Source organism: Geotrypetes seraphini, chromosome 1 (assembly GCF_902459505.1).
Source record: "Geotrypetes seraphini chromosome 1, aGeoSer1.1, whole genome shotgun sequence".
Taxonomy (NCBI): domain Eukaryota; kingdom Metazoa; phylum Chordata; class Amphibia; order Gymnophiona; family Dermophiidae; genus Geotrypetes; species Geotrypetes seraphini.
Genome location: NC_047084.1, coordinates 194,096,695 through 194,122,973, shown reverse-complemented (window position 1 = coordinate 194,122,973; position 26,279 = coordinate 194,096,695). Strand labels below are relative to the sequence as shown.

The 26,279-nt window shown below is 42.2% G+C and overlaps 2 protein-coding genes across 3 annotated transcripts in view; one reads left to right on the top strand and one right to left on the bottom strand.

Annotated features, from left to right (window-relative positions):
* TRAPPC11 (trafficking protein particle complex 11) overlaps nt 1–2,186 on the bottom strand; it is a 148,870-nt gene extending 146,684 nt beyond the window's left edge. The window contains exon 1 of the mRNA XM_033943164.1: nt 1,798–2,186. The gene's annotated coding sequence lies outside the window, so the exon portion shown is untranslated. The remainder of the gene's footprint in view (nt 1–1,797) is intronic.
* A 71-nt stretch (nt 2,187–2,257) lies between these two features.
* RWDD4 (RWD domain containing 4) overlaps nt 2,258–26,279 on the top strand; it is a 41,357-nt gene continuing 17,335 nt past the window's right edge. Inside the window, exons 1-5 of one of the 2 annotated variants that reach the window (XM_033943186.1) lie at nt 2,258–2,566; nt 9,074–9,154; nt 15,752–15,861; nt 21,003–21,153; nt 21,259–21,376. In XM_033943186.1, coding sequence (XP_033799077.1) covers nt 2,402–2,566; nt 9,074–9,154; nt 15,752–15,861; nt 21,003–21,153; nt 21,259–21,376 — 625 coding nt within the window. In that variant the 5' untranslated portion in view covers nt 2,258–2,401. The remainder of the gene's footprint in view (nt 2,567–9,073; nt 9,155–15,751; nt 15,862–21,002; nt 21,154–21,258; nt 21,377–26,279) is intronic. The other variant, XM_033943176.1, reaches the window with a different exon arrangement.

Genomic DNA, 26,279 nt, shown 5'->3' with positions numbered 1-26,279 from the left:
AAAACCCAAGGAGTAGCAACATTCCATGCTAACGATCCCCCCATGTCTTTCTCAATAACAGACTATGGACTTTTCCTCCAGGAAATTGTTCAAACCTTTCTTAAAACCAGCTATGCTATCCATTCTTACCACAACCTCTGGCAATGCATTCTGGAGCTTAACTATTCTCTGAGTGGAAAAATTTCTCTTCCTTTTGGTTTTAAAAATATTTCACTGTAACTTCATCGAGTATCCCCTAGTCTTTGTAATTTTTGACAGGGTGAAAAATTGATCCATTTGTACTCATTTTACTCCACTCAGGATTTTGTAGACTTCAATCATATCTCTGCTCAGCCATCTTTTTTCCAAGCTGAAGAACCTTTTTAGTCTCCTCATACAAGAGGAGTTCCATCCCCTTTATCATCTTGGTTGCTCTTTGAACATTTTCTAGTATAGCTATATCTTTCTTGAAATAAGGATACCTGAATTGAATTCAATACTCCAGGTGAGGTCGCACCATGGAGCGATACAGAGTATTATAGCATTCTTAGTCTTGTTAGCCATCCCATTTTTAATAATTTGTAACATCTTGTTTGCTTTTTTGGCTGCCGCCACACATTGGGCAGAAGGTTTCATCATATTGTCTACAATGACACCCAGATCCTTTTCTTGGGTACTAACCCCCAATGTGGACCCTAGAATCTGTGATTTGAGTTATTCTTCCCAATGTGAATCACTTTGCATTTGTCCACATTAAATTTCCTCTGTCACTTGGACGCCCAGTCTTCCAATTTCCTAAGGTCTGCCTGCAATTTTTCACAATCTGCATACGTTTTGACAACTTTGAACAGTTTAGTGTCATCTGCAAATTTAATCACCTCACTCATCATACCAATTTCCATATCATTTATAAATAAGTTAAATAGCATTGGTCCCAGTACAGATCCCTGCGGTACTCCACTGTTTACTCTCCTCCAAGAAAATTGACCATTTAACCCTACCCTCTGTTTTCTATCCGATAACCAATGGAATGGATAAACATGAATCTACTACTACTATTAATTAATTCCATAGCGCTAACAGACATAGGCAGCGCTGTACAGAGTGGTTTGTTTATGCTTTCAAAAAAACACAAAAGACCCCTGTCCCCACCCCCAGCTAACATCTCTCTCTCTCTCCTCCCATTGTCCACTACGTTATCGACACCAATTCCTGTCAATGGCAGCCTGCCGCCCGCTCTGCACGCTTCCCTGTACCATGATCCTGCATCATGGAGGGCAGGACCAAGGTAGAGAGAAGCCTCCAGAGCCCATGAAGGCTGCCTGAATCGCTGCCAACAGAGGGGGAGTGCCGACCATACACCAAAATTCTGTGCATACATCCTTGGGGAATTTTGCACAAATTCTGCATTGCACAGTAGTGCAAAATTCCACCAGGAGTATTTGTTTATAAGCAGTTAATCTCTTCTTTGAGCCTTGTCTATTTATATAAGAACATAATCATTGCCATACTGGGAGAGACCAAAGAGAAAGGTCCATCAAGCCTAGTATTGTATTCTGTCTCCATAAGTAGCCAATTCAGGTCGCAAGTACCTAGCAAGCTCCGAAAAGAGTAAAACAGATTTTATGCTGCTTATCCTAGGAAAAAGCTCTAGGCTTCTGAGGAACATGTAAGACCCGAAGAACGTCAATAAAAGATCTCCATTACTAGCATCCTTCAGTGCCACCGTTAAACGTTCCTTGCTCCGCCCGGACAAATCACAGGGAGGGCCTTTAGGTTTAGGTCAGAGTGACAGCAAAACACAGGCGCAAGACTTACAGGAAAACAGCAAAGAAATCACTGAAATCTTCCTTGGCTGAAACTCATGGCGCCCCTCGCACTTTGCTGCACGGTGGAAACCGAGGCCCAGTGCAGCTGGACAGTGTGGAGCCTACTGGGGTCACTGTGCAAGCTCCCTGCGGCAGTCTTGAGACCCTGCACGCACTCACCGACTGCACAACGGGCGAGTTTCATAAAGAGCACAACTGACAGTAGGCCAGGGCCCCTCCGTACAACTTGATCCAAAACCCACAACTGGCACCTCCCACTTTCAAACGCGTAATAGGAGGGTAGGTCACGGCTGTCACTGACAAGTCTCTCGGCCAATCAGCGAGCCAAATGCACCGCACACATTCTGCCACCTAGCCAACCAGCGCCAGTAGTCAGGAGCCTCTGCGAGACAGCCTGCTTGCTCACTACCAAAAACTGGGTACAAGTGCTTAGCGGACCAATCGGAAAGAGAGAACGGACCAGTTTTGCGAGCCAATCAGAACGAGGGTACAGACTGTGCGTTAAAGATGGGAGTTTTGCTCAGTCTGGGTGGCTGAGCGACCGTGACGCCTGAAGATGACATAAAGCAATTAGCGTAGATTCTGTGCGGCGCATGCGTAGAGTGAGGGGCAAGGGGGCTCTGGGTTGTGGTGAGAGACGCGGGCCGCTATTGGCTGGTCGCAAGGAAGGCTCCTCACTCTGGGGGGCGCCTCCGGTTAACAATACGGGAATCGCTCAAGTACTGAGCATAGCTATGTCTGCAAACGAGGACCAGGAGGTGAGTGACCGGGAACGACTTTTCATAAATTCCCCATTTAGCTGGACTTGAAACTGTATGCATTATCGTTACTATTATTTAATCAAGCATAAGAAAACATATTGTTCTGCTGATTCTGATTCATTGATATTTTTAGTAGGCAAAACTTATAGATCAGTTTATTCAACCAACACTTTAAAACCAGCAAAAAAACATTTATAGTTGTTATTCGCGCCCCCTCCCCCCCCACACACATTCGTAACCATTCAGATATACGTTAACCCTGTGGCGTATTGCTTTTTCTAGGTGTCTAGTTCTGCAGTTTGTCCTTTTCCACAATCTTCTACTTCTTTACCGTCCAGACAACTTACTTCCGCCCCCCCCCCCCGAAAAGACACTATACGTTTAGTAAGAGTTTTCGTTCTCTGCAATGTGTTCCCATATTGCTTGAAAATCTGTCATTGATATGACAATCCCCTTAAAAGTATCAACTTTTTCATCTTTCATTCTTTCATTAGCTAACAGAAGGTGGCTCTGGCTCTTTTCGTAAAACTCTAAAAACAATTTTGTTTGCAAATCATTTTGGAAGTCACTCTCATTAGTTCTTTATTCTTTTATTTATGGCTTCTTTTTCTTTTTTATTATCATTTTGTACGGGTTTTTTTTTTTAAACTGTTGTTAACCAAGTCGAGCTTCTCATTTGGTGATGACCAGGTATACAAAGCTAAGTTTTAGTTTAGTTTAAGGTAGCTCACTCATTCTCCATTTACTTAACACACTAACATAAAGCTTTTATAAAAGCAGTCTTTCTGTTCTTAAATCTGGTACAGGTTATCAAGCAATTGTAACCTAGATACAACCACTATTTGTTGATCTAAAAGCACCAAAGCGCACTCATATTAAAGTGGTTTTGTGTAAGTTTAACAAAACATCACAGTCACACGGCTCCAAAACATATGTCCTAAACTCCCTTGTTCTTGTAAACACTTTCATCTTTGAGAAAAGTATGTTATATAGACCCCTGGACATCTAAATAGCAGTTGAAATTTAATGTAGATAAATGCAAAGTGATGCACACTTAGAAAAATAATCCAAGTTATACCTGATGCTAGGGTCCACCTCAGGAGTCAGCACCCAAGAAAAAGATCTAGTGTCATTTTAGACAACACAGTGGAATCTCAGTTATCTGGCACCCATGAGGATTGGTAGATGTCAGATAACTGTTTTTCTGGTTGCCTGAGAATTACTGTCCAAGTAGTCAGATCTCCATTCCCTCCCTCCCTGAAGCAGCAGAAGCGGCAGCTGTCCTGAGCTGCGAAACCCCTCCTGTCCCAAAGCAGACAGAGGTTCTAAGCTGCAAGCTCCCACTTCCCTCCCTTCCTTACCCAAAGTGGCAGCCGGTAACGGGAGGCAGTGCTCAAAACAAGCTGCTTGCAGCCAGCCCCAGCAGGGCCTTTCCTCTGACACTCAACACTACTCTCTTATGAGCTTACTTACCTCGGCAGAAACAGACACATTATTTCGATTTTGCAATCACGAGTCTGCTGTTCAAACAATTTCAGCAAGGCAGATGATGTGCCTATTAGGACATATGGCATCAACAGTTCATGTGATGCCCTTCTCGCATCTCTCTCTCAGGCCAGCACAATGGAACCTGGCATCTCAGTGGTCTCAAGCCACAGATCCACTATCTCAGCGGATCAAAGTTGCCTCACCTCTACATTAATCTCTCCAATGGTGGTTGCAGCCAGCAAATCTGTCCAGGAGTTTGCTGTTCCATGCGCCTCCACACCAAAGAGTTCTCGCAACAACACCTCAGTGTATGCATGGGAAGCTCAATTCAACATCCTGCATTCTCAGGGAGTCTTGTATACTCGGGAGAGAGCTCTCCACATCAACCTGCTCGAACTTCGAGCAATCCTTATTGTACTTTGAACATTTCAGGATTGCCTTCTTAACCAGGTCCTCCTTGTCAGAACAGACAATCAGGTAGCAATGTTCTACATCAACAAATACAGGGGAAGAGAGTCTGTACTTCCTTATCAGGAAGCCCTACAAATCTGGAAATGGACGATTTCATGCAATATATTTCTCAAAGCAGTATACGTGCAAGGGAAGCAGAATGCTCTGGCTGACAAGTTCAGTAGATTTCTTCAGCCGCACGAGTGAGCTCTCAATTCCAAGACCGTGCATCACATTTTTTCCCTTTGGCGGACTCCTCAGATAGACCTATTTGTGCCCCCCAGCAATCACAAGTAACCTCTATTCTGCTCCAGACAGTACTCCTGTCATTGCCTGGAGGCAGATGCTTTTCTTTGGATTAGTCTCAGAAGTCTTCACTTACCTTCTCATATTTGTATTTTTTCATAAACTACTGTTCAATAAAACATTAGAGGCACAATTTGAGTCCCATTTCTCTAGATTACTGTGCTGCCTTTTCCTGTCAATAATGGTCATGCTCCCTACTCCAAATTCAGTTGTGGGGTTTTTTAATAGGTTCCCTCTTGTCTATTCTTTTTATTATTATTCTTTTATTTATATTTTAACAATAAACTCACAAGCATACACTTGTCAAAGAAATACAGAGATCAAGAAAAATTACAAAGAATATATATAATGAAGCATTTTCATACTCTTCATTAGACCACAATTCTATGGGAAGGAGAAAAAAAGAGACAAGGAGATCTCCAGTAGGAAAACTTTACACAGATAATAAAGAAAATTAGGCTTAACATGTAACATCATCTTGTTATTTTACAAATTGTATACATTCTGGATTAACTTCATGGAGAGGCATAATTTTTTTAAAAAACCCTAAGTCCCCTAAATTCTGAAAGTAGCAGCAGGGAAATGTCCATTCTAAAAAAAAAAAAAAAAAAAAGTCTAAAATGAGGTGTGTTTTTTTATTTGTTTGTTTTTTAGAATGGCCTACCTCTACGTTCAGCAGTTTAATGGCCCAGACCACCACTATGTCTAACCTTAAAACACATTCCCAAACAAAAAATCACCCAAGTCCCAAACGCCCAAAACAAGACCTTTTAGGTGAAGGAGGGGCCAGTCCTTCGCCTAAAAGCTGGATTCTGTAACTGGTGTCTGTCAAAAACAACACTGGTTACAGAATTCCCCCCTTGCAACGATCGTGGCTGGAGAGATGCCTAATCTCCCCAGCCGCAATCGCGATCCTCCCCCTCGAACGGCCACAAACCAGCAGGAAGATCCCAAGCCCTCCTGCCGCCGGCGCACCACTGAACTGCCCACCTCCAACAATACTGGCAGGAGAGAGCCCAGGCCCTCCTGCCAAAAATGCCCCTCCCCCCCTACAAACCCCCTGAATTCCCACCACCACCCCAGACCCTACATTACACTAACTGTAATGTTGGCCAGACTGGTCCCTGGGCTGGCAGGCCCACCCTTCTCGAAAAGGTGGGCCTGCCCCTTCCCAGTGCATTGTAGGGTAACTCAATAAAAAAGTAGCTCCTAAATTTTTAACCTCTTGTCTCATAGTCAAAAACAATTTCCTACGTTCTTGCGTTGTCTTCCGTTACGTTAGGGAAAACCCAGACTCTTTGGCTGTAGAACAAAGTTTGTGAAGAACGAAAATACTTACTCATAACAGCATTCGGATCTTGCTCAAATACAAATGAGACAAGCAATGTGGAATGAGACTCCATTTCTACTAGTGAATTTTCAAGCAAATCGGACAAATTATTCAAATTCATGCCGTGTACGTTATTAGCTTCTGAGGAATCTTCTGGCTTTTGTCTTACAGGTAAATAATATACACAATTTATAGGAAGTAAAGTTTCAGCAGTAAAACATAATGTTTCAGTCAAGTATTTTTTTTTAAAACATATCTCCAGATGTAATTCCTGTAGATTTAGGAAAAGTTGACATTCTAAGATTCGGTCTCCTGTTGAAATTCTCAATCTATTCAATTTTTCTTTGAAGAAACAATTTATCTTTCACAAAGTTTGCCAATAAATTTTGTAAAGCAGTTTGCCTGTTGATTTATCTGGTCAAATCTGTTTAGAAGTTTCAGTTTTAATAGCTTCAATACTAGATGATAAACTGTCAATTTTACTCACAATAGCAGAAAGTTCTGTTGATTTAGTCACTGCAGTTTCGAGTCTTTGAAGAGCCTTCCATATATTTTTCAGAGTCTGCACCATAGGGGAGCTTCCTTTCCCAACTCCTTGGATGTTCAACAACGCAGCGGCCTCTCTGCTTGTGCCCCCTCTCCACTCGGCTGTAGCAAACCCTTCTGGATCATGTTCTGTATGCTCTCGTTGGACACTAGCGCCAGATAGAGTGGAGGTCGGGTAATTGGAGGTCATAAAGATATATCCAATCCCAAGGCTTTGGAGGCTCCTTCCTCCAAAACCAACGCGGGAGACTCAACTCCAATAAACGATGAAGTCTGGCCACGAAGCAATCCATCGTTGATTGTCCAGATGAAGAGAGATTCAACCGGACAGTGCCCTTACGTTTTTATTATGATACATTGTATTGAAGAAAGACAACCCCCTGCCTGTAAATTTTCCAAAAGTAGAATCTTAGTAATGGCAAGACAAAGCGCTAACGCTGGCTGTTAACAAGCCATCATCTTGACCATCACCCTTGTCTATTCTTTCTATAGCTTCAAGTTTCTGCTCTATAGACTGCTTTTTTCTTCTCTTGACTAGCCATTTTAGAGAGCAGAGATTGCAGGTGGACTCAAACAGATCCATGGAGAAGAATAAGAATATGTAATAAAAGTGCTGTACATATTATTAAAGAAGAAACGAGAATAAAACTCACTGTGTAGTGTGCACAAGAGTCTTACTAAGCAGTTCGAGCAGAATGCTAGGTATAATCAAGAAGGGTATTACAACCAACACGGCAGAAGTTATCCTGCCGCTATATCGGGAAATGGTGCGCCCGCATCGAGTACTGCATCCAATTCTGGTCACGGTACCTTAAGAAGGATATGGCGATATTCGAGAGGGTTCAGAGGAGAGCGACGTGACTGATAAAGGGTATGGAAAACCTTTCATATGCCGAAAGATTGGAGAAGCTGGGCCTCTTTTCCCTGGAGAAGCGGAGGCTTAGAGGGGACATGATAGAGACCTACAAGATCATGAAAGGCATGGAGAAAGTGGAGAGGAACAGATTTTTCAAAATTTCAAAAAAATACAAGAACGAGGGGGCATTTGGGAAAATTAAGAGGGGACAGATTCAGAACCAATACTAGGAAGTTCTTCTTCACCCAGAGGGGGTGGACACCTGAAATGCGCTTCCAGAGGGTGTGATACGACAGAGTACTCTACAGGGTTTCAAGAAGGGTTTGGATGAATTCCTGAAGGATAAGGGGATTGAAGGGTATAGATAGAGGAGTGGATGATTTCCTGCAGGAAAAATGGATTGAGGGTTACTGATAGAGAATTACTATGCAGGTCCTTGACCGGAATGGGCTGCCGCTTGAGCGGACTGCTGGGCGGGATGGACCTCTGGTCTGACCCAGCAGAGCCACTGCTTATGTCCTTAGTAGAGAAAGCAGAGTCTCAGGTGAAATAGTGCTGCCTTGGCAGAAAAAAACAAGGTCCCAGGTAAAAAAAAAACATGATATTGGGTCCAAACTTGCTCTCATTCATCTGACTGTGACAGGAAGAGAAGGTATGTATCTTAATGAAGGCATGGTTATGTCACTGGTGCCTTATCTGATAAGCTGGATGGTTGGATAAGCAAGACTTTCTATATTTATTAAGCATTTTTCCCAAAAAGCAGATAAAATCTTTAGTAAATAGTCCCCTTAGACTGGAAGTTTCATGGAACTTAAGATACCTGAGAGTCAGGCCTTTCACTTAAACATCTCGCTCCTCTCCGATCCATCCAGAATTCAGCTGCATGACTCATGTTCCATGAAAGCCGCTATATTCACGTTACCCTTCTCTTAAAGTCACTTCATTGGCTTCCCCTCCGTTTCCGAATACAATTCAGACTCCTCTTGCTGACCTACAAATGCACTCACTCATCTGCCCCTCACTATATCTCTTCACTTATCTACCCCTGTTATCCCCCCCATGAGCTTTGCTCAGCTGGTAAGTCCCTCCTATCTGAGCCCTTCTCTTCAATTGCCGACTCCAGAGTCCTTCCCTTCTGCCTTGCTGCGCCGTATGCTTAGAACAAGCTGCCCAAATCCCTACAGTGGGCTTCGTCTCTGGCAGTGTACAAGACCCAGTTAAAAACCCACCTCTTTGAGAGTGCTTTTGAATCCTAACTCCTCTCGCCTTGGGTTCTGCATCCCTAACCCTATATGTCATGTTTGTCTGAACAAGTTAGATTGAAAGCTCTTCCAAGCAGGGACCGTCTATTAAATGTCAAATGGACAGTGCTGCGTACACCTTTCAGCGTCATATAAGTGATAAATACTAGTAGTAGAGTCTGTATTTTTATGATCTTATTTCAACCACAGTTACCATAAGAACAGGCCCATTTATTTTTTACAAAAATTGTTTGCAATTGTAATAACATGTTTTCCTTTCATTTCAGATGGAGTTGGAGGCTCTGCGTTCTATTTATGAAGGAGATGAGTGCTTCAAAGAACTTGGTCCTGTGGAGTTTCAGTATAGGGTAAGACTCTGTGAACTTGCGTTTCTGAGGCACACAACCCTCCTGAAGCAAAGGAAAGCAGGAGAAACAAAGGGGATGTGATACCCCTAAGGGGGAGAAGATACCCCTTGGGCCTCAGCCCATGCCAGCCAGTAAGCATTCCAAACAAGCACACATAGGGTGAGAGAGCCACTACAAAAATAAATTCTAAACTAAACTAAACCTTAAGTTTATATACCGCGTCATCTCCACGGAAGTAGAGCTCGACACGGTTTACAGGAATTACTAAAGAAAGGAATTCCAATGGAAGGAGAAGGGCTTGGTAAAAAGGAGGGAAGGAGGTGACTAAGTAGAGAGGAGAGGGAGGAAGAGGTTACATTTTAGAGTAAAGCCAGGTTTTCAAATGTTTTCTGAAGCGTTGGAGGGAGGACGAACTTCGAAGAGGGGCAGATAAGCTGTTCCACAGCTCGATGATCTTGAAGAGGAGGGATGTTCCAAGTTTTCCTGTATGGGTGATGCCTTTTAAAGAGGGGAATGATAGTATGAATTTTTGAGTGGATCTGGTGGAGTTAGGATTCGGGGAAAGCCAGGAAAGTGGGAACAGGGGAGGAAGGATGCTGTGTAGAGACTTGAAGGCTAGGCAGGCGCATTTGTAGTGAACCCTGAGGAGAACCGGGAGCCAGTGAAGCTTAGACAGAAGCGGGGAGACGTGGTCGAATTTGCTTTTTGCGAAGATTAATTTGGCCGCGGTGTTCTGAATCCGCTGAAGTCTGTGGAGACTTTTCTTTGTTAGGCTTAAGTAGATGGAGTTGCAGTAATCCAGTCTAGATAGAATAATGGATTGAACGAGGACAGAGAAGTGTTGTTGGTGGAAGCAGGATCTGACTTTTCTTAGCATGTGGAGGTTGAAAAAGCATTTTTTTACTAAGGAGTTGAGGTGATCGTTGAAGGACAGTGAAGAGTCGATGATGATTCCCAGAACTTTACTTGAGTGCTCAAGCTGCAATTTAGTGCCAGAGGATAGTGGGATGAGGGTGGGCAGCTGATCTAATTTTGGACCTAGCCAGAGTAGTTTTGTTTTGGTCTCATTAAGTTTCATTTGAACAGTGAGAGCCCAGGATTGGAGATTCGTTATGCAAGAAGAGATGTTATCAGAGAGGTTGGTGAGGTTGGAATCAGTCTCGAGAAGGACAAGGATGTCGTCGGCGTAGGTGTAGAGTGTCTCGAAGGGGGATAGTTGGAGGAGTTTCAGGGAGGACATATAAACATTGAAAAGAATCGGGGATAGAGGAGAACCCTGAGGAACTCCGCAAATTGGTTTCCAAGGGGAGGATGAGGAGCCGTTCATGTTAACGAAGTAGGAGCGCGAACGTAAGAATTTAGAGAACCAATTCATACTTTTCTTTCCTTTTTGCTTCAGTGAAGAGGGGACCAGACCCCTACATCTAGACCAGACTGTATAGGACTATCATCCACCATCTGGTGGACACTGAGGAAGCTTCACAGGCTACTTACAGGCTTACTCAAGAGTCAACTTCTCGGAATCCATCTGCTGTTTGGAGTGCATAGCTCATCAGTCTGGCTTTGTATCATATTTAGTAAAGGAGATGTTCCAGTGCAGAAGGGACAGGAGTCCTGATTATTAGGGTTCTTTCCATTTTACTCACAAGGATTGCAGAAGGCATCATTTGCATTTTTCTTCAACTCCGCCTCCTTGTGTCACTGGGCAGTGTGTTTCAATCCCTCAGGTTTTCTTTCTGAGTTGAGAGGGTGTATTTTTTTATTTTTTTTTTGCCCTGCTCTACATTTGTTTTATTGTTTTGGGGTTTTTTAAAATCTGATCTTGAGGCTTCCTGGTGCTACAGGGGTTGGGGGAGGGGGATCACTTCAGGGCACCTGCCTGACCAGCCTACACTAACTGGCACAGCTCACCCTGAATTTGGTCAGGCACTTGAATGCGTGCTGAGTGGCCCCACATTGGTCCAGAGGACTGTAACAGGTGCCAGCTGCACATGCCCCCACCTCCACCAAAGACGTTTAAGGAGCTAGTGGGGTCGAGGGTTCCAGACCTTTGAGGGTTCCAGACCTGTGTAAAAGGTTGCCTGAAGAGACAAGCCCTTGGAGGAACTTTGGGCTTCTGTAAGGCAGAAATATTCTCCATGTTCCAGCTGCAGTGAGCTGATGCTGGCACAGCACCTTCCTAGTCTGTCAATACAATGCATTACTCTCTATGGGAGACATTGATGGGAGCTCGTAAAAGTGCATCTTTAAAGGTATCGTGGGCTTCCTAAAGGGTCCCCCAATGCCAAAATCCTAATTTTGATTTTTCTGACTTTGCATTTTGTTCCTCCAGGGCCATCTTCTGGTGCCAAAACACTGCTGTGAAGGCCATCTTGGATTTCACAATTTTTATTTTAAAAACCTCTCTCTGCCCCAGAACATCTCATTCTTGCTAATAATCAAGTTTTATGAACTCCCCAGGCCTTTCTACCCCTGTGTCATGCCAGCTTTGTATTGGATGGTCAGCTGAAGTACATCCATGTGCCACAGAGTACATGGGGGGCGGGAGGGCTGGACGTATCCCCCTCTAGTCCCTCCAGGGCCTTGAAGTTGTAGGATGTTTGCTTGTTGGGCCAAAAATCCCTTCTGGAGCCTTAAATTGAGACTCATTTTCGTCGATGAAATGCAAGTGTGCAAATGCCTCTGAGCCCACAAGGAGACAAAACAGTCCCCTGCAGGGATCAGCTAGAGATCCAATGCAGGGTTTGGACTCCAATTTCGTGAGTTTGATGTTTGAAGCTTATATGAAATATTAAGGATCCTCTGCCTATATCTGTAATGGTGCAATCTATTAGAAGCGTAGCTTCCTCTTGGGCGGAATCTTTAGCAGTGTCCCCAGAAGAAATCTAGAGAACTGCCATTTGGTCTTCCCTCCATACATTCATAAAGTTTTATAGGGTGGACGTGGCGACCAAACAGGACTCCACATTTGGATCCTTAGTTCTAACAACAGGCTCGTCTGTCCCACCCTAAACTTGGGGGACTGCTTTGATATGTCCCATAGGTTCAAGAATGGGAATGTCTGTTGCACTAGAAGGGAAGATTAGGTTCTTACCTAGTTAATCTTCTTTCTAGTAGACACACACTCCATTCCTGAAGCCCACCCTGTCGGATGTTCATTTTCCTGCTTACTGCCTGAGAGGTACAGGGGAATCCAGACATGTTGTTTCTGTCCTTTGTCCAGCCTTGACAAGGATAGAAGACACGACTGCCATGTTGAAGAAGCTAGGAGTATCTATAAAATCTCCCACACTCTTAGTGCAGGTTGCACTCAAGTTGGTGACTTTTCTGTTTTTTACCTTTTTATGTATTGCAAATGGTTGTTTGTTTAATCTGTTGTATGTTTAATGATATGATCAGAACAGACTTATCTCTCTAGGAGTGTCCCCATACCCCTCCCTATTCTTTTTCTTCTCCGTGGTTGCCCATCTGTTTTGTTAAGAATTGAAGGACAGCCCAAAATGATGGGAGGTGGCGCAAAAGAATGCTAATGAAGCTCCCTACAAGAATTCTCATGAGAAGGGATTGACAACCCACAGGTTCAGGAATGGAGTGACTGTCTACTAGAAAGAAGATTAATGAGATAGGGACCCAATCTTTCCTTCTGTTGGGGGGGGGGGAGAGGTGTGTAGACACACAAATGTATATCTCTATGTATATAGATAATACACTCGCACTCTGTAAGAGAGTCCCATTTTATAATAATGGCAGCACTATAAGCTATAACTAAATCCCTTATGAGAAAAAAGAAAGAAACTAACATGACTGATCACATCCCCACAGCTCAGGCTGTAGCTGAACATTTTATTGACAAGATTAGAAAATTAGAGGATCCATCTCACAGACGGGCAGTAGCAATACAGACACAACGCATGTTATGATCAAAGAAGGATTAGCTACAGAGGCTCCCCTTAAACTTAAGTCCTTGCCCATTAAAAATTTTCACCTCTTTAAAACTGTTAGGAATCACCTTCGATAGCAAATTTACTTATCATCTTCACATTAGTACCATAGTTCAGCGTTGCTTTTATCAACTAAGAATGATCAGATCTCTTGCCAAACTGCTGGAACCTTCCACTTTAAACACTCTAATTCACTCTAGTGCAGTGTTCTTCAACCTTTTGACACCTATGGATCGGCGGAAATAAAATAATGATTTTTTGGCCCTCACTGGTCTGTGGACCGGTGATTGAAGAACATGGGCTAAGTCGTGGGCCAGACCCCGCCCATCTCTGTCCCAGACCCCGTCCCCATAATAGTACTAATTGTAATACCATTTTTTCCATTCATTCCATTCATTTTATTTACCGGTTTGCAAGACGAGCAAAACACTCAGCAAACTTTTGACTCGCAAACCGAGCACTGCCCCTGATCAACGAGCACTCACTAGGGTGGTCCAGGGGTGGGTGGGTATTGTCTGTAGGCTGCAGCCCTTGCAGCGTGGTGGTTTCCTTTCCCTGGGGTCCCCGTGTGGCTCTCCTCCCTCTTCGGCGATGCCTTTGCTGTTAACCAGCGCCTCCTGGCTTCTGATTCAAGCCGGCCATCCTCCAGACGCATGTGTAGGACCTCTGCACTCCCCCGTCAAGCCGGCGCCACTCCAACAACACGGGCACCACGTACAAGCACGCACACACCCACACAATATAATTTTATTAGCAACACATAATGGTTAACCACAAAATTAAACTACACAAAGCACACTGTAAGATTCTCAGCATTCATTCCTACCAAAAAACAGATAACCCCATGCAAATACGGGACCACAAACTAAAAGTACTAATATACACAAGCAAACCTAAGATTCCAGAGAAAAAGAAGGTGCAAAATACAGTCAGCAGATGTAAATTCTCAAAATTAACACTTCAATCGCTAAATTCAAAAATAAAGTTATTCCCCCCTACCTTTGTTGCCTCCCTCCCTCCATGCTGTGCATTAACTTCTGGCCTGCTCCCACCTGGCCATTTTATGCTACCCCCTGGTGTCGGTCCGTGCATCGGGCCCGAGACAGTGTTCTTCAACAACGGTTCCTATGTGCTTCCTGCGCCTGATCTGGAAGCCTTCCCTCTGACGTTGCGACGTCAGAAAGAAGGCTTCCGGTTCAGGCGCAGGAAGCACATAGGAACCGTTGTTGAAGAACACTGTCTCGGGCCCGATGCACGGACCAACAGGAAATTTCTACGGACCGGCAGTTGAAGAACACTGCTCTAGTGGTCTCATGCATAGACTATTGCAACGCTCTTTATAAAGGCATAATAAAAAAAAGAAATAAGGCACCTCCAAATATTGCAATAAAAATGTTATTTAACGCAAAGAATACGACCACGTTTCCCCCCCCTGCTATGCAAAGTACATTGGTTACCAGTAGAACACAGAATTAGCTATAAAATCATTTTATTTACTTTCAAAACCCATTTAAGTAATCAATCAAAATTCATCAACAGCCTTCTCATATCCTACTGTCCATCAAAAGCCCTCCGCTCTATGACTCAGAACCTTCTTATAATTCCATCTTTAAAGCACATTAATACAATAAGATCAAACAATTTTGCAGTGACCACACCCTCCCTTTGGAATTCCATTCCCAATTAACTTCGTGAAGGACCATCTCTACTCCATTTCAAAACAAAGTTGAAAATGTTTCTATTCCAGTGTTACATCTTCTACAATATTTTAGGGAACTGGAACTATTGATATTTTTTATGTTACCTTTGATATCGATCAGATCCCATGATGGAATGTGAATTGCTTCTCCCATAATGTGGGCTTTATTAGAGAGACTGATAATCTTAGATTGAGTTTTATTTAATCTTTGGTTCCTGTTTTAACTTGTGTGTAAGTCTCTCTTCTTTTTTTATAAATATATTGGAATTTGTATATTTATAATTGAATGAAAAAAAGAAAAGAAAACGCTTCTATTCCAAGATGCTTTTGAAACTTAAAAGCCCTTATAAGGGCCAAATCCTCTCCATTTGTACATAAAGAAACCTCCCCAACTATTGTTTGTTCCTTATCTGTTCTCTTTTCTTTGAATATTGTAGTTCTTACCTTTTTCCTCCTGTTCCCGTTTGTCTTACATTTGAGTCTTTTTTTTTTTTTTTGTTCCATTAGCTTCCCCTGAAGTCATTTATTGTCAAATTTTAACATTGTTTTACTGTTTTTATATGCTGCTTACTTTTTTTATTGTACACCGCTCAGAAGTCTGATTGAGCGGTATAAGAAATTTTAAATAAACTTTAAACTTGAACTATCTGTGAACAAGTTTGGACAAGTTTTCTGGAGGAAAAGTCCATAGTATGCTATTGAGACAGACATGGGGGAAGCCAGTGTTAGCCCTGGGATCTGTAGCATGGAATATTGCTTCTATTTAGGGTTTTGTCAGGTACTTGTGACCTGGATTGGCCATTGTGGGAACAGGATACCGGGATAGAAAGACCATTGGTCTGACCCAGTACGGCTATTAAGATTTATGCTCATGTTATATGTCTGTAAATTTTGCTTGATCTGCATAGTTCCATACTGAATGATTCTAAACAATTTCACATTGCCATTTTCTTCTAGGTTGGTAATAATGGGGATCCAAAAGCATTCCTAATAGAAATTTCCTGGCCAAAATCATACCCAGAAACTGCACCAACCATATCTATGAATGCTTTCTTCAACAACAGTATGTAAGTAATGTGTTTACTTTTTGTTTCTGCATCTACAAATTTGAGCAGTCTTTGGTTTTGAAAGTAATAAAATGGCTTCTCCTTAACCCTGAAGGCCAGCTGGTGTGATGAAATATTTGAAAGCCACTGGAGAGAAACTGTTTACCTGATAATGCAATAGTATATCAGCTTATGATATTTTAAAATCCTAGTTCTTTAGCATCTAGGCTGCACCATCGTGACAACTGGGTTGTATTCCTTTCCTACCAGCAGTAGAGAAACTGACATTTCCCCAGTGACTTTGTTGAGCTGGTGCTGTGTGGAAAAGTCTGTATTTTCTATACTTCCAGCAGATGTTAGGTTGTGCAGGCTGGTGCACCTAATCCTTGGCCTACCTCCCAATTATGCAGGTTTTGGTTGAGCTTAATGACATTACTCTCGGGTTCTCAGTTCACAGACCATAGTAATATAGTAGAAGATGCCAGAATCATTTGGTGGCAATACAAATGCTCAAATAAAGAAAGATCTGAATAGTTCATCCAATCTGTCCAAAAGGATACATCGCATCATAATATATGCTATGAGTTTTTAACATATGCATACCCGAGTTTGATTTGTCATTGCAATTTACTGTGGACAGACTGCAGAAGCCTGCTGGGCTCTGGTCTTATTCCCCAACTACTTGAGTTTCCCTCAAAGTCCAGCCTATCCAGCTGGTAAAGCATAGATTGTGGCTCTGCAGCATCAATTCAGTGTTTCGGAGTGAAGGAGCAAGAAGGTAGAATGAACTGCCTTTGGATTTACATGCTTCGGTAGGTCTGTTATATTTTCGTAAGCAGTTACAAACAGTCACTCAAGTTTTTTGCACTTAAACTAAACTAAAACTTAATTTTATAGGCCGGGTCTTCAACCAAAAGGTGCTCAACTCAGTTTACAATAATGTAAATATAGTACATAAATATTGAAGAGGAATGTAATGTAGAATGGTTTAGTTTCCAAAGTGTTTAGTAAACAAGAAAGTTTTTGAAGCTTTCCTAAATAAAACGAAGGGGCCTAGACTTCTAAGTGAAAGAGTGGTTGAATCTCTTGAAAGTTCTGTTTTTACCCCCATGGGAAGAAAATGTAAGTTTTAAGCATTAGATATATTCCTATAGTTTCATTATAGTACTGTTGTATGTGATTAATGACTGAATGATATTTTTAAGTATTAGTTCTTCAAAGCAATATGTAATGTGTGGATATCTTGTATATTGTATTATTATAGCGGGTCAACTTACCAATTATATGGAGAAATTTTCATTACTTCAACCTTTTCAATGTGGGTTTCGTTCTAATTTTAGTACCAAAACTTTATTGATCTCTCTTCTTTCTAAAACCCAACAACTACGACTTCAAAATAAATGTTCGATTTTGCTTCAGTTTGATTTGTCCGCGGCATTTGATGTAGTACATCATGACATTTGCTCCAATTACTTTCAGATATCGGTCTTAATCAGGTTGTTCTTGTTTGGTTTTCTAAATTTTTATTGTCCCGATCTTATTCAGTTAATATTGATGGTAATATTTCTAATTCCTGGTAACCTCCTTGCGAAGTTCCCCAGGGCTCTCCACTGTCCCCAATTTTGTTCAATCTTTATATGACAACTTTGAATGCTGTCAGTGTGGGACACACTTTTTACTTATGCAGATGACATTTTTATACTGATTGAGATTGACTCAAATATTACCAATTTAACTTTTAAAATAAATCACTGTATCTCTAAACTTCAAACTTGGGCTTTATCTGTCCAGCTGAAGCTAAATGCAGCTAAAACTAAACTTCTGTGGTCAGGCCCAAAATTGGATCATCTTCCTTCCACTGTACTTTTGGATTCTGGAGGCCTCCCTATAAATTGAGTTCTCTTCTAAGATTTTGGGAATACTTTTTGATTCTTCTCTTACTTTTAAGGATCAAATAAACTCTCTGTTTAAGAAATGTTTTTTCAGCTTACGAATGTTGAGGCAGGTCAGATCTCTTTTCCATAAACGTTGTTTTTCTGTTTTGGTCCAATCTATTATATTATCCCGGTTAGATTATTGTAATGCCATTTATCTTGGCATCACTAAGAACTGCCTTCAAAGACTACAATTGATTCAGAATACCACCGTGAAGTTGATCTATGGAAAGAGCAAATTCGACCAAGTGACTCCTTTGCTTTTCTCTCTCCATTGGCTCCTGGTTTATTTTAGAATTCAGTTTAAGTGTTTATGTATTGTTTTTAAGATTTTACATGGTATCTTTGCTCCTCTTGTTCTTCTGCTATAGAATGTTTATAGATTTTCATATGCGAGAGGCATTCATTGATTTAAACTTTCTCTTCTTGAATTCCTTTCCTAGAAGAACATAAGAACATAAGCAGTGCCTCCGCCGGGTCAGACCATAGGTCCATTCTGACCTGTTTGGGCCGCCGCGGGAGCGGACTGCTGGGCAGGATGGACCTATGGTCTGACCCGGCGGAGGCACTGCTTATGTTCTTATGTTCTTCTAGGAAAGGAATTCAAGGAGTTAAGAATTTTAGCAACTCTTTGGTGTTTAAATTTCCCCAATTATGGAATGAACTTCTCCTAATTTTGAGGTGTCCCAGTTCCTTCCAACTTTTCCGTAAACTTCTAAAAACTTTTTTATTCACTAAGAGGCTCATAATCGAAAGAGAAAAACATCCAAAAACCGGCCTAAGTCGGCACTTGGACAAACATTTCCAAAATACGTCTAAGTGTCGATACTAAAAACAGGTTTTGGACATATTTCTAAATGACCTAGGCCTTCATAGTGCGGCTGAACAACCAAAGCTAAATAGGACATTTTGGGAGGAGTGTCGAGGGCGGGACATGGGTTGGTTTAGACTTAGTCGTGCAGCATGTATAACCAAAAGTTATACAGCCCACGATCGACGGAACTTGGATGTTGTGACTTAGACCATGTAAAACATGCCTTAGACAAAGTTGGAACAAAATCATCCAGTTGTCCACACCTGTGAGTTGACATGAATTAAACTTGATAATTTCGACATCACTTAGCTTATGTGCAATTGGGCAAATTTCTTCTCTTTCATCGTCCCTGCGTGTCCAGGATACAGTGCTTTCAGGGGCTACAACATCTACTCCAAGCTGAGATAAATTATTTGAAATTTCTCTCATCTATTCAATATCTGGCTTTCCCAAATCTTCTTTAGCAAACCCTTCAAAATTGCTTACACCTCAACAGAAAACGTGCATGATGCACGGTGGACTTGGATTCCACACAGTTCACATAATTTGCGCAGCAAAAACAAAAGGGCATTCCAATTTCAGAACACATAATGCAGAGAAATTTGAGAACTCCACAGCGAACCCAGTCAATTCAAAGCAAGCGATAGTTGACTATGGAGATGGCAGTGGAGGCACAGCACATCTCAAGTAGCAATTGTGAGCAATTTTGAAGGGTTTCCTAAAGAAGATTTGGGAAAGCCTGATATTGAATAGATGAGAGAAATTTCAAATAATTTATCTCAGCTTGGAGTAGAAGTTGTAGCCCCTGAAAGCACTGTATCCTGGATACGCAGGGACGATGAAAGAGAAGAAATTTGCCCCATTGCACATGAGCTAAGTGATGCCAAAATTATCAAGTTTAATTCATGTCAACTCACAGGTGTGGACAACTGGATGATTTTGTTCCAACTTTGTCTAAGGCAATGCATACACTAGAAATTGCTCCTGAAATAAAGTTCAGGATTTAGAACATGTTGGTTATGAAGCCAAGAAATGTTCTACAGTTTGATAAGCATCAATCATGCACCTTGAAGACAACAGTTGCAAATTAAAAATCTTTTTCATGAAATGAACATTTCCTGAATTAACATTGTAAATTACATTTGCATATATTGTATTAGATGATTTGCGTCTTTATTCGATACTGTAGAATTTTGTACAAAAACCTGCCATTATGTATAGTCAAGCTAAGCAATTTAATTTATGGCACTCCATACAATAGTAGGTTTACTTCCAGTTTGACTAAAGAACATGCAACATTAACTATGATGCAGCCTATGAATTTAATCATTAACATATATTATTTTTTACACAAAGGGTTCCTTTTACAAAGGCGCGCTAGTGGTTTAACGCGCGTAATAGTGCGCGCTAAACCGCCGGACGCACTAGCCGCTACCGCCTCCTCTTGAGCAGGCGGTAGTTTTTGGCCAACGCGGGGGTTAGCGCGTGATGAAAAGTCGCGCGCGTTAACCCCGCTAGCGCGCCTTTGTAAAAGGAGCCCAAAATTATTCAAGACCTTGACAAACAAACACACATACACATGTTTTGGAACTTTATTTGGTGAAATACACATAAACTAACTAAACTTATTTAACATGCTATATACAATATTGCATGTAGAGCTACTACACCCCGATTCAATCAAGCCTCACAGGCAGGCCTCTCTTTATAATTCAACCTTTATTTATTTAGTTAATTTTCTGTACCATTCTGCCAGGGGAGCTCAGAACGGTTTATATGAATTTATTCAGGCACTCAAACATTTTTCCCTGTCTGTCCCAGCGGGCTCACAATCTATCTAATGTACCTGGAGCAATGGGGGGATTAAGTGACTTGCCCAGGGTCATAAAGAGCATAGTTGGTTTGAACCCACAACTTCAGGGTGCTGAATCTATAGCTTTAACCACTGTGCCACACTCTCCCCCTATAAAGCGATGCTAACAATAGCTCTGAAGTTTTGTGTTATACCAAGGGTGCAGAGTATATTTTTTTATGGCTGCAGTTGTTTGATGGGGCATGGGTGTGCTATATGGGACCTGCTGCTTTGACTGAGACATGTTGGAGTTTTCCACTAGTAATGTCAGTGGGAAAAGCCAGTTCCTCTACCTCCATCTGCTGGTGTGAAGGGGATACAACTCAGTAGGATGGTGCAACCAGACTAAAGGAAATCTACTACTACTAATCATCATTTCTATAGTGTTACTAGATGTATACAGCACTGTACACATTTATATGCAGGTACCTGTCCCTAGTGGACTCACAAGCTTAAGTTTTGTACCTGGGGCAATGGAGGGTATTGCTAAATTTCATCTTCTTTGGATTAGCTGTATTTGATTCTGCATCAGTTGGTCTGTCACTTTTGCAATTCCTTACAGATCCCCTGCTATAAAGCAAAGTATATTAGTTAAATTGCTGGAACAAGTTGAAGCTAATCTAGGCACTGCCATGACGTACACGCTGTTTGAATATGCCAAGGATAACAAAGAGCAGTTTATGCAGAACCACCAGCCTTTTAATAATACCCTGGTGAGTGTACCATGGCCTTTATTTTTTTTTTTCTTGATGCTATGTGTGTTCTCATTTAGTTTGAGATTTGCTGAAATCTGTATTCACTGATTTGCTTCTTTCCAGGGATCCCTAGGAAATGAGAGCTCAGCTGAAGCTCCAAATGCAGTCCCATCAAGTAAGAAAAAAGAGAAAAAGGAGCAGTTGTCAAAAGCCCAGAAACGAAAGCTAGCAGAAAAGACAGGTTTGTTTCATAGTAGTATAGTAAGTGACATCAAATACAGACCTGAAGAGACCATCCAGTCTGATTTATGATTACATTAAATTTGTCTTTTTTCTTTGATATTTCTGGGCCATAGGCTGTAGAAGTCCACCCGGTACTGTCACAAGAACATAATAATTACTGTATTGGGAGAGACCAGAGGTCCATCAAGCCCCGTATTCTGTTTCTAACAGTGGCCAGTCCAGGTTGCAAGCACCTGGCAAGATCCCAAGGAGTAAAACGGATTCCATGCTGCTTATCTAGGGAACAAGCAGCAGCAATAATGGCTCTTTGTTTTAGGAAATGATCCAAACCTTTTTTTAAACCCTGCTAAGCTAACTACATTTCACTACATTCTCTTGCAACAAATTCCAGAGTTTAGGTTCCAGCCTATCCAACCTTCTCATTTGCAGGATACAGACCATAAAACTCTACCTAGCACTGTCCTTATGTTCCAAATTACTAACGTTCCCATCGAAACCCTCCCAAGTCCATCCTAAACTGAATTGCCATACATAATAACATAGATGACAGCAGATAAAGACCTGAATGGTCCAACTAGTCTGCCCAACCTGATTAAATCTAAAAATTTGTTGGGTTTTTTTTTTTCTTCTTCTTAGCTATTTCTGAGCAAGAATCCAAACCTCTGCTTGGTACTTTTCTTAGGTTCCAACTACTGAAGTCTCCGTCAAAACTCACTCCAGTCCCATCTACACAGTCCCAGCCATTGAAGCCCTCCCCAGCCCATCCTCCACCAAACGGCCATTTACAGACACAGACCGTGCAAGTCTGCCCAGTATTGGCCTTAGTTCTTCAATATTTACTATTATTTTCTGATTCTAGATCCTCTGTGTTCATCCCACACTTTTTTGAACTCCGTCACTGTTTTCATCTCCACCACCTCTCTCGGGAGCACATTCCAGGCATCCACCATCTTCTCTGTAAAGAAGAATTTCCTTACATTGCTCTTGAGTCTACCACCCCTCAACCTCAAATTATGTCCTCTGGTTTTACCATTTTCCTTTCTCTGGAAAAGATTTTGTTCTACGTTAATAACTTTCAAGTATTTGAACGTCTGAATCATATCTCCCCTGTCCCTCCTTTCCTCTAAGGTATACATATTCAGGGCTTCCGCAGGGCTGCTGTTCAATATATTTATAAATGATCTAGAAACAGGGACGAAGTGCAAAGTAATAAAATTCGCAGATGACACCAAACTATTTAGTGGAGTTGGGACTAAAGAGGACTGTGAGGATTTACAAAGGGACCTGAACAAACTAGAAGAGTGGGCGACGTGAAGTTTAATGGCAGATGAAGTTTAATATAGAGAAATGTAAAGTCTTGCATGTAGGAAACAGAAATCCAAAGTACAGCTATACGATGGGAGGGCTGGTAATGGGTGAAAGTACCCTAGAAAAGGACTTGGGGGTAATGGTGGACAAGACAAAGAAGCCGTCGGCACAGTGCACAGCGGCCTCTAAGGCGAATAGAATGCTAGGTATTATCAAGAAAGGTATTACAACCAGAACGAAAGAAGTTATCCTGCCATTGTATCGGGCGATGGTGCGCCCGCATTTGGAGTACTGTGTCCAATATTAGTCACCGTACCTAAAGAAGGATATGGCGATACTTGAGAAGGTTCAGAAAAGAGTGATGCAATTGATAAAAGGTATGGAAAACCTTTCATATGCTGAAAGATTAGAGAAACTGGGGCTCTTTTCCCTGGAAAAGTGGAGGCTTAGAGGGGATATGATAGAGACAAGATCATGAAGGGCATAGAGAAAGTGGAGAGGGACAGATTCTTCAAACTTTCAAAAACTACAAGAACGAGGGCATTCAGAAAAATTAAGAGGGGACAGATTCAGAACCAATGCCAGGAAGTTCTTCACCCAACGGGTGGTGGACACCTGGAATGCGCTTCCAGAGGATGTGATAGGACAGAGTACGGTATTGGGGTTCAAGAAGGGATTAGATGATTTCCTGAAGGAACAGGGGATAGAAGGGTATAGATAGAGGATTACTATACAGGTTCTGGACCTGATGTGCCGCTGCGTGAGCGGACTGCTGGACATGATGGACCTCTGGTCTGACCCAGCAGAGGCATTGCTTATTTTTATATGCTTCCAGTCTCTCCTCATAAGTCTTTTGATGCAAACCTCCTATCATTTTCATTGTCCTCCTCTGGACCGCTTCAAGTCTTTTTGTGTCCTTCGCTAGATATGGTCTCCAAAACTGAACACAATACTCCAAGTGGGGCCTCACCAATGACCTGTACAGTGGCATCAACACCTTCGTTCTTCTACTGGTTATGCCTCTCTTTATACAGCCCAGCATCCTTCTAGCAGCAGCCACAGCCTTGTCGCACTGTTTTTTCGCCTTTAGATCTTCGGACATTATCATCCCAAGGTCCCTCTCCCCATCCATGCATATCAGCTTCTCACCTCCCAGCATATATGGCTCCTTCCGATTATTAATCCCCAAACGATCTGGACGTTAGTACGACGAGTGAGGTGATTAAATTTGCGGACGATACAAAGTTATTCAGAGTAGTGAAGACACAGGGGGATTGCGAAGATCTGCAACGTGACATAATCAAGCTTGAGAAATGGGCATCGACGTAAATGAGGTTCAACGTGGATAAGTGTTGGTAACAAAAATCTCATGCACGAATACAGGATGTCAAGGGCGGTACTTGGAGAGTCCTCCCAGGAAAGAAACTTGGGAGTTTTGATCGACAAGTCGATGAAGCTGTCTGCGCAATGTGAAGCGGCGGCAAAAAGGGCGAACAGAATGCTAGGAATGATTTAAGAAGGGGATCATGAACAGATCAGAGAAGGTTATCATTCCGCTGTATCGGGCCATAGTGTGCCCTCACCTGGAGTACTGCGTCTAGCACTGGTCACCATACATGAAGAAGAACACGGTACTACTCGAAAGAGTCCAGAGAAGAGCGACTAAAATGGTTAAGGGGCTGGAGAAGTTGCCGTACAGTGAGAGATTGGAGAAATTGGGCCTCTTCTCCCTTGAAAAGAGGAGACTGAGAGGGGACATGATCGAAACATTTAAAATACTGAAGGGAATAGACTTAGCAGATAAAGGCAGATTGTTCACTCTCTCCAAGGTAGGGAGAACGAGAGGGAACTCTCTAAAGTTGAAAGGGGATAGATTCCGTACAAATGTAAGGAAGTTCTTCTTCACCCAGAGAGTGGTAGAAAACTGGAATGCTCTTCCGGAGTCTGTTATAGGGGAAAACACCCTCCAGGGATTAAAGACAATGTTGGACAAGTTCCTGCTAAACTGGAACGTACGCAGGTGAGGCTGGACTCGTTTAGAGCACTTGTCTTTGACTTAAGGGCCACCGTGTGAGCGGACTGCTGGGCACGATGGACCACTGGTCTGACCCAGCAGCGGCAATTCTTACATTCTTATGTTCTAAATGCATTACTCTGCGTTTCTTTGCATTGAATTTTAGTTGCCATATATGGGACACCGACCATGGAAGTCTTCCTAGTACTGGCCTTAGTTCTTCAATTTATAATATTCACTGGGACAAAAGTATGGAGTTAGGGGTGTGTAAAAATTTTTATATGGGCTGCAGCCAAGGCAAAAAAATTGTTCACATTGAAGCATTTTTTGCCAGATATATATAGTATGTGTGTGTGTTAATGTAGCAATTAATTGCAATTTAAAAATTCAATCTCAATAACTGTGCAGTCCATTACTCCTGCCCCTCCCCCTGCTATGCATGGTCCAGCATCCCTTACTCCCTTCCCAGATCCAATTGTGGTTCGCTGTCTGCCCCACTCCACACACCTGATATACCTTTTCCTGCGTCCTGCACTAGGCCTTTCAAGTTTCTTAAATTTTTACTATACTGACTATCAACAAGTATCTAGCCGGTTTACAAGTTAAAATAAGATAAAAAATAAAATTAATACAATATATAAAATAATTAAAAAGAAAAGTGAATTGTGAACATTTAGACTTTAACTGGACATACTGGAAAGTGATGGCAGGGAAAAGAAATGGTCCTTTCTGATGCAAATTGCTGTTTTTAGAAGGTTGGACCTGGTGAGAGGGAATGGCCCAGTGCATGTAATATTGACTTACCGTATTCTTGCTATATACCGCTTTGAGTGGTCTCCTTCAAAAAGGCAGTGAATAAAATAAAATGTTGCAGGCAGCATTTGAGTATGGCTGCTTCTGGCACTGAGGGAGGGGAGGGAGAGATGATGGACTATGTGTCAGGCCTGGAAGGGGGGGTGAGGGGGAAATAGGGAGAGAAGCCCCTGAAGGAGACTCTCTTCTGTGTTTTGATGTACAGTGCTCCATATGTCTAGTAGCGCTATAGAAATGATTAGTGGTAATAGTAAGGAGAGAAGGAGGGAGAAGAAAGAAAGAGGGAGATGTTGGGCTCAGAATTGAAAGAGAGAGAGAGTAAATGGGGAAAGCGGGGACTTTGTGTTGTACGACAGGTGTGGGAGGAGGAGCAGATAATTCCCTTTCGGGAATTATAGGAAGAGTATGGTTTATCAGCTGTGCACTCCTTTAGGTATACATAGTTACGTACCTTCCTGGCTAGTAGGGCGAGAGATGACTTGTCTCTTTCAGAGACTAATTTGGAGCGGGGATTGGGCCAAGGGGGAGGTCGGGGAGCGATTTCTAGATTATATTTGGCTCTATTGGGCTTTTCTGACCCGTTTTTTGTTTATCGAGAGTGTTGGGAGAGGGATCTTCATTTAATGTTCACACCTAAACAATGGCGCAATATTATTAACTATTTACTTAAGGTTTCTGTAGCTAGCCATTTGAATGAAAATGGGTATAAATGCTGTTCCGTTGGTACTGCACCCCTGTTCATTTGAGGAACTGGTTTCGCAGAGGG